At 39.6% G+C, this 8771-nt stretch overlaps 1 protein-coding gene across 1 annotated transcript; it reads right to left on the minus strand.

The window, feature by feature from the left end:
- Nucleotides 1–556: 556 nt before the first annotated feature.
- On the minus strand, nt 557–5295 carry LOC310999190 (uncharacterized protein; the record flags this gene model as incomplete). Its single annotated transcript, XM_083989514.1, has 5 exons — nt 557–595; nt 1466–1582; nt 3996–4202; nt 4399–4455; nt 5119–5295. The coding sequence occupies 5 exons, from the start codon at nt 5293–5295 to the stop codon at nt 557–559; spliced, it is 597 nt and encodes a 198-aa protein (XP_083845640.1).
- Nucleotides 5296–8771: the final 3476 nt, after the last annotated feature.

The raw sequence follows: 8771 nt of genomic DNA on the forward strand, positions 1-8771 counted from the left end.
ACCACATTCACGGCGTCCCTTGGCTGCACACACAGCCCTGCATGCCGTTCTCTCTCCTCATTGGATAAAAACTGTAGGATACGAGAAAAGTTTTCTCCTCGGCTCAGAGCAGAGCAGAGAAACTGAGAGACCCGTGTTTCGGTCCAAACACTCTATGTAAGTGATTGCTGTCGGAAGATATAACTATTTAAGACTTATATTAACACAAATATATCACTTACTTCTGCTTTAATGTGAAGTAACAAAGACCATATGTCCATCAGTGCCAAACACACATGCACAAGCCTCCCTTATACACTAGGCACAATAACCTACTCAAGAGATCATAATCAAAAAGATAAAAAATAAAAAAGAGACAGAATGCAATGCAAAGCAGTATATATAATGTAGATTATTACTAGAGTCTATTGTGAAATTGTATATTTTTAAGCAGAAGCCTTAAGTTTGGAAAAGATGGTATCCAACGGATTAGTGTAAATCACTGACATTATTTCACCAAGGATTTCAGTCCGTGGTACCTGATAGTGCTAAGCAGAGGTTTTCCAGGCTGCGTTGATTACTCGGTTTTGTCTTCCACCACTGCATCATGAATGCGCTGAAAGAGAAACACAGTTTCAGTTATTCAATTATTTCAATTGGGTATTAATATCTATACTGATTATATTCTTAAATAAATGGTTTAAAGGGATAATTCAACATTTTGGAAAATTCGCCTACTGCCATAATCCCTATAGTCATAGGGGTAGGTTCATTACCTTTAATTATCGGTGCATGTTGTTTTGAGATCCGCGGGGCAGAGACGCTAGCTGCTCAGTGAACACAATGGAGGTCAACGGTACATTTTCCCCTGTCCCTCATCAAATTCAGCAAATACACAATCCAACAACTCCAAAAGGCTCTAGTGGAGATGTTGTGACCTGCACATTCACCATGCTATGAGATAGTAATGCATAATTATGTAACATTACGACACATGAAGCAAATACTTGGAATTACTTGCGTTTTTGAAATCACTCCACCCAGCAGCCGTGTCTGGACTAGTAGTCCCGGCTATGCATTTGCCTCGAAAACAACTCTGTCTTGTAATGTTACATTATTATTTCATGGTGTGGTGAATGTACAGGTCACAACTTTTGGAGTTGTTGAATTGTGTATTTGATAAGTTTGATGAGGGACAGGGGACCTGTACTGTTTACCTCCATTGTGTTTGCTGAGCTGCTTGCGTCTCTGCTGATCTCTGATCTCAAAACAACATGCACCAATAGGCAAAAATGTTGAACTATCCCTTTAATATGTGATATTAAATTAGTTAGTACCTCCTGTCCCTTGTCATGAAGTCTGTGGTTTTTTTTGTTGGGCTTTTAGGTAGATGCCTGATATTCAGTCTGTGGTAAACACTTGCCCAGGACATGTCACGTTATATTCTACAATAATAACCCAGCAGTGATTTCTTTCAGTTTTGTACCTTGTTCTGGTCCTTGGTCTTCAGAGCCTTGATCCCCAGGGTGGCCGAGCTGATGGTGAGGCACAGCTCCAGGACCGACAAGACAATCAGCACATCATTGATGCCTCTGATGAGATCCTAGTGGGACACAAACCAAACAGTGTCAACTTTGACATCTTTCCACGTATTTGTGGATGTTTTCATGGCATTCACTTATGGCATTTTTGGTATTTTTTCATATTTTCTAAATTGTGGGGGGTTTTCTATGCACAGTTACATAACAACATATTAAACATGATAAAGAACTTCTGATTTCTAATCTTTGAGTTCACACCAAATTTAAAGAAATTCCCACAAGGTGTTACGAAGGTATCACAAGATTTTTTTTAGTGTATGAATTATTGTTTACAGATTGAGCGTGATGTTCTATATTTGTATTGATACTTTTCATTTAATTATGTACGTGTGTGTATGTGTGTGTGTGTATGCATGTATATATACTATTTATATATGTATGTAAGGATGTGTATGTTTTTTGTTGTATTATGTTTATATTGACATATTTGCGGGCTTGGATTTCACTGAACTGTTTTTAAACTTGGTTTTGGGCTTGCATGTGAAAAATCCATCCATCCTGTCTGTCTGTCTGTCTGTTCACAGACAGGCCAAAAGTATAAGGACTCGCATGCAGCGTCATCTGGCGTCATGTCCACAGGACTGCACGGGAAATTCGGACTCCGAATTGCAGCATATTATGCAGCACACAGGCTGGCAATGGAGAGATACGTCAGTGGGCTCATTATTTTCAGTTTTGAATGCTTCATCACCCATTAGCATTAAAAAACTTCAAACGCATGCATATTTTTTCACAAATCCTGCCCCAAGTTCCTTTAAATTTTTGTTGGAACATAGTTACGAATTTTCTTGATGCTCTAATTAAAAAAATCAGAAGGTTTGACGCCATTGTCCACAGGAAACACATTTTTACATTTTAGCAGTTATCACCTAGCTTATTTTAAGAGAGGCCTTCCAGTCAGCTCCTGAGAACAAGAAGAATTTGCCGTGATGACACAGTTTTGGAGCAACAAGCAAGCAATCTTGGAACACAAAAGCAATATTAGGAGCCATGGTGAGAAATCCCCAGTGGCCAGACACTTTAACTCTATTAGTTAGTTTGTCTTTATTGTCTCCCTTGGGAGAAATTCGTCGTGGACAGACCAGAGACTCCAAGCGCCTCTATGGGACATGACACCTGCTCCCTTAAGTTTCAGGGCAGTGAGGTGGTCCACTCTCCCAGAAGGGGAGGAGATGGAGACAACCTTCTGTTACAGAGGAAAGCCTTGGATTCATGTGTTACAAACTGCAACATCATTGCTCATTGGGCACACACAGGTGGGATGATTTGTGTGGAGATGGTAGCCTAAAAGTCCATCTCTGTTAACCCTTAAATGGGCAAGCATATATAAAAATTTTGGAAAAATAAAAACATGTTATTTTCTAATGTTTCTAGGGTAGAATAACACAATTTTATGATTTTTTTCAAAATATGACCTTTATTTTTCATTTTAGAGTTTGTATCTCCCAAGATACATTGCCCGTTTAGGGTATAAATTTGCCATTTACCAATTTATCAAATATTTCATTTATGAACTTTTAAAACATATTATAAGCAATTAATTAGCCACTCTTTGTGGCTCTGTGTGTGTGCGAGTGTATGTGTGGAGGATAGGACCACTTGGCGCGGGATTCAAACCGGGGTCGCCTGCAATTAGGACTATAGCCTCAACACTGAGCTAAACACCGTACCACAACACATCATGTTTTGTTGCAGACAGATGCTGTATCTATCACTGGATCTTTTACGTAAGAATTCACTATACTACTCTAATTATTACCTGAACATCCTCCCTCTTTTACTGTCGTTCGCTCCCTTTTCTAATTATTTGTTGCCTGTCTTGATCAATAGATGGTGGTATTCTAGTAATATTCCATTTTCAACCTTTAACACCTTTTTATTATTGATTATCTGTAGAGTTTAGGCTTCCAAACATAAGTATATCTGAGAGTGATTATGCCGGTTTATATACCCCTGTCTGGACAACGTATCCCCCAGGATACAGACATTCAATGCCCGTTTATCAAAGTTGTGTTAATGGTATTCATTATTTTTCAACAAGAATACATAAAATTATCCTTAAAGAGCAATAATTTCAAAAACAAATCCCCCCATAATGTAATTAACAAGAAAAACCAAAACACTTTACTTATGTCCAGTGTCTCTGTCCACGTAGGTGGCCATTTTGGAGTTTGACATAAAAGTATCAATTTAGTTTTGAATGCTGCCATAAAGTCACATGACCTGGGTACTTGACCCATCCCCCCTTAAGACGTTCTCATGATATTAAGTTCAAATATTTAATGCCCCTCCCCCCCACAGCCTGCCAAATGTCTGTATCCCCCAGGATACAGAAACTGTTAAAGGATTAAGAAATGCATCAGTTATCTAACTGGTTTGCACTTTGGCTGTTGAAATGACCTTGAACACACTTACCTGAATTACCCCCCTGGCATCCAGGCATGTACTGTGCAGGACTTGCTGATAAGGAGACGGTGTCATTGTGGGGTCCCGGATGTAGTCATCATAAGATTCAGGATAACACATCCTGACACTGATTACCATCCCGTTGTTAATGTAGAGTATGCCGGCTGCAATGGCAATGGCAATTCCTACCAGATTCAGAATCACGTTGACAATGACCTAAAGTAAAAGACCTGTCAGTTTACGTATGTGCAAAATTACAATGAAGCTAAATAAAATGTACAAAAACAAGATGGCAAGTGTGTCTGCTCTTCAATGGTGAAAGTACAAGTAGAAAATAATCTCTCCTCATTTGTGTTAAAATGAGACATTTTAAGATAATACAAGGATGCTACAAATTAATGTAACTACTCACCAGACATGGACTGGGATACCTCTCAGACAGTATGCACGTGATGCCGAATAACATGAACTACAGAAGAGATGAAAATGAAAATTAATATACATTATTATGTAGTACATAAACACTGATGTATTCATATATAACACAAAGTGGGGTAGGTAAAATACAAAGCAAGAAGCAGTTATTCCTTAACTGAGAAAGAAGCACAAAAAAGAGGAAGAAATACATTTGTTTAGATTAGAGTGAATTTTCCAGTCCTGTGGGGATTTTAGTCCTGACAGAGAAGATCTTGTTTTTTTTTGTTGTTGTTTTTTTTAAGTTTAATAAAAGTAACAAATCCAGCATTAGCTTCTTTACCAGTGCTCCCATCCAAATCGGAAACAAAGTCTCTTGCATTTCTTCCCGGCAACTGTTAGTGATAAGGAGAACAGCTCCGAGACCAACGTGGTGCAACCCAACCATAATGTGCAGAGCCTGTGAAGGAGGAAACACAGTATGAACATCAAATCATTAAAAACACAAATAGTAACAATGCTAATGTCCAGGTTAAGTGTAGAACAACCTGGTGGTGTAGAACCACTTTGTCTCATAAAGTTTTGGGATGTTTCCTGAATGTTACTTTCCTCTCATGACATAAAATAACCTGAAGCTTGGCAGGTACAGAGCCATGACGGTGTAGCATACAAAAGATTTAAAACGTTAGTTTACAGAGCAATGTAAATCATTACTCACTGCAAGTACTGACTGAGACATTCTCTGGACGCTCCTCAGGTGCTGAGACGCAGAGCAGCACACGGGGCTGTAGCAAAGGCACTTCAGGATTTGGCAGATTGGAGGACAAGAACTTTGTGAATCAGGGGTGAAAATGAGCACAGTTGCCCCATCAGCTTTGTTCACGGAGATAGACATCCTGCCCAAGACTGAAAGAGACAAGCAATGTTTTTTAATCAGATTTTTTTTATTATTGTAAAGTAGGGGTTGCACGACTTCAGATTTTTAAAAGTCGACTCTAATGTTATGAAAGTCGAGTCGACGTCGACTAGTCGCTGATGACGTCATTCATATTTTTCCCATCATAAATTACAGGAGGAGGGAAATGCTTGGTAACAATCTGTAGATTATTCACTGACAGACGCTGATCATGCACAGAAATTAGTCCACAGAACAGCAGCTTTAGCCTATAAACAACAAGCTGTAAATCAGTTTGTTTTTCTGTAACATGCATTGCACTCCTATACAAGTGCAAAAGATAATACTGTAGCTACTGTCCTTTAAACAATTAGGGAGGAAAACGACACACAGGCCTCGTCACCGTCACAGTCCTGCTCACTCACAGTTTCACTCACATTTTTTTTCTGGTTGGTTGTTGCTGTTGTTGGTTGTCGTTGTGTGCTACGTAAAGCTGTCGATATGAGCGGAGTTTTTTTTTTTTTTTTTTTAATTGCCGACAGCCCGACACACTGGCCGCGGCAGCGCAGCGCCTCACAGGCGCTTGGCTGGTGTCAGGCAGCAGCTTCTCCTGCTCTCTCTCTCCGCTCCGGTCAAACATCGACCCGTCTGTAGGCTACAGGTCTGTCTCTAGCGCTGTATGGATGTGTGTCTTGTGTGCAGACGCAACTGACAAATATCTAGGCGGACAAGCAAACTTAATCATCATTTATTTTATTTTGAAAATTGACCGGATTCTCTCGCCTTTTCTGTGCCCGACTTCCTGTCTGGTACGCGCTCGTTCTATCCAGCTTGACGGCGCTCGTATTTTTTCCTTTCAGCACACTCAGCTGTTGTTTCAAGCCGCTACTCCTGTAGCCTACTGTTACATGATCAGTGACTAGTCGACGTCAAGCTGAAAACGTCATTGTGGAGCAGTAAAGTCGACTAGTCGATTAGTCGACTAGTCTGTGCAACCCCTATTGTAAAGCAGGTTTCTATACTGTCAAAGTATCAATGTGCTCAGGCCACAGAGAAAAACAACACAGCTTCAGAAACTGAGCCTTAAAATGAGCTGTTACAACATCCATAACTTTGTGACATCACAACAACCATCCAACCTCTGTCTTCGCAGGAACTGGTTTCTCTCAGTGTTTACCTGACATCACTCATATCATCATCACTCAGAAAATCTAAGGCTCTGGATCTCTACTGACTGCCTCAATGATTCGTTGTTACTGAGGCTCTGGAGAAACTCTGAGTAAATCCTCTTATAGCCTATCAAATTCATAACGCCTACAGCGTAACTGTCAAATAGCATTGACCTTTAAGGCTTGTTTCCTCTTGTTCATGATTCACCATTTCATAGACATTAAACTTTAAAGCAGATATCAGTGGAATGTTTTTGTTAATATAAGTCCTAAATAGTCCTATTTTCCGTCAGCAATCACTTACATGAAGTATTTCAGCCTAAACACGAGTCTCTCCGTCACTCTGCTCTGCTGTAACCCGAGGAGAAAATTTTCCTTGTGGGATACAAGTGTTATCCAATGAGGAGAGAGAACGGCATGAAGGGCTGTGTGTGCAGCCAAGGGATGCGCGTGAATGTGGTGACGTAGCACGAGGACCAATTGATGCCTGACAAGGGCGGGGGCTGCTAACTCATGGTGCGTTCAAAGAAACTCGTACTTTGTGTTTTTCCTTCCTGTGAAGTCATACCAGTTCGATCTGGTACGAGTTCACGGGTCGGAAGTTACGAGTGGCTGTTATAGGGAACTTTCACAGACAACAGGATGGTAAAAACACGAGCTACGGGTTACCTGGAACGCTACCAAGTCGTAGTTGTGACTTGAAGCTGTAACTTACGGTTTCAAAAGCCTGCCTTGAACGCAGCATTAGCCGAAACGGCCGTGAAGCTGATATCTGCTTTAAGGAAACATTACAAGCTCACAACATTAACAAGTTTAAACAAGATAAAAGTGAAATAATCGGGGTTGACATTTCAACAAAGGTGCTTTAAGCGTATTAAGGGGGTTAGGGTTAGGGTACGGTTAATTTTAATTCAGTTTTAACAGGAATGAAGCCTATATTTGTCTCAGCACAAGGATGAGGAGATATATTTCACCTTTTTTCAAGTTTGGCACAGACCTGAAGCTCTAGAAAAGATTGATATTATATCCTGGGCTTTTTCAATTATAGATTTATCCTTTAGAAAGATTACTGTGTCGTCTGCAAATTTGACTTATTCGATATTCATAACCGAAAATGGTCATTCTTTTTAATTTGAGGGTGATTTACAGTTAGATATGCTAGCATTTGTGTACATAAAACAAATAATTATGGCGAAATAGGACAACCTTGTCTAATTCCACGTAGATCTTAATTTTTTGTGTCATTCCAGATTTGAGGGAGATATGTAACTGTAAATATCATTATAAAACATTTTAATAACAGAACCCTTCTACAAATCTGAGTTTTTTGAGCACTGTAAACATAAAATCATGTTCCACAGTGTCGAATGCTTTGAAAAAATCTATGAATAGCACAAGACTATCTAATTGAATAAATGATTGGTCATCAATATCCAGAATCAGTCGAATATGGTTGCGAATATATCTTCCCTTTATAAAAGCCGATTGAGCTACAAGTTTTCCAATTATATGCTTTAGGCGATTTGCATAACTGAAGCAAGTCATTTATAGTAATTGTATAGTAAGGTTATTGGTCTCCAGTTGTCTAGCATCAACAAGTTTTGGGGAGGTTTGGTAACAAAGTTATCAAACCTGTTTTCATAGTAGGCGACAAACATCCTTTCTGAATACATTCCAAAATAGCTCTATATAATATCCGCCCAAAAATATTTTAAAGAGACCCTGGGGAGTTTGCTTTTGGTTATAAAAGAGTCTCATTTTAATGGGTCCATTTTCGATAAATATATCGTTTTGTCTTTATAGTTATTTTGATATTATTATTTAGTGGTCAACTCGCCCAGCATTTCCTAGTTTCAGTTTCCCGGACGCTGCCCGGCGGGTCATGGGAATAACGCCGCCAAATCGCTGTCAGAACTATGGCGGTGTCTGATCGTCTTCGAACCTCCGACTTCTTGATTAATGAAAACATTCTTGGCAAATCCTTTCGCTTTCGGCCGTCTTGTGCCGGTCCAAGAATTTCACCGTGCATGCGGAGGCTCATGGGAAATTGTGCGAAAACACTTCTCGTAGTCCCTTTAAGAATTCAGATGTTAAACCGTCAATCCCTGGTGATTTACCATTTTTCATTTGTTTTAATGCATTTTCAATTTCTGTTATAGTAGCCTAATCCTCTTCAAGTAGATAGCTGTTTGTCTTACATCCAGCTTTTTGATGTCTTCATTGATGCTTTCAAATAAAATGTCACAGTCTGATTTATTAAATGTGCGTGTGTGTGTGTGTGTGTGTGTGTGTGTGTGTGTGTGTGTG

Source organism: Trachurus trachurus (assembly GCF_905171665.1).
Source record: "Trachurus trachurus genome assembly, chromosome: 16".
Lineage (NCBI taxonomy): Eukaryota > Metazoa > Chordata > Actinopteri > Carangiformes > Carangidae > Trachurus > Trachurus trachurus.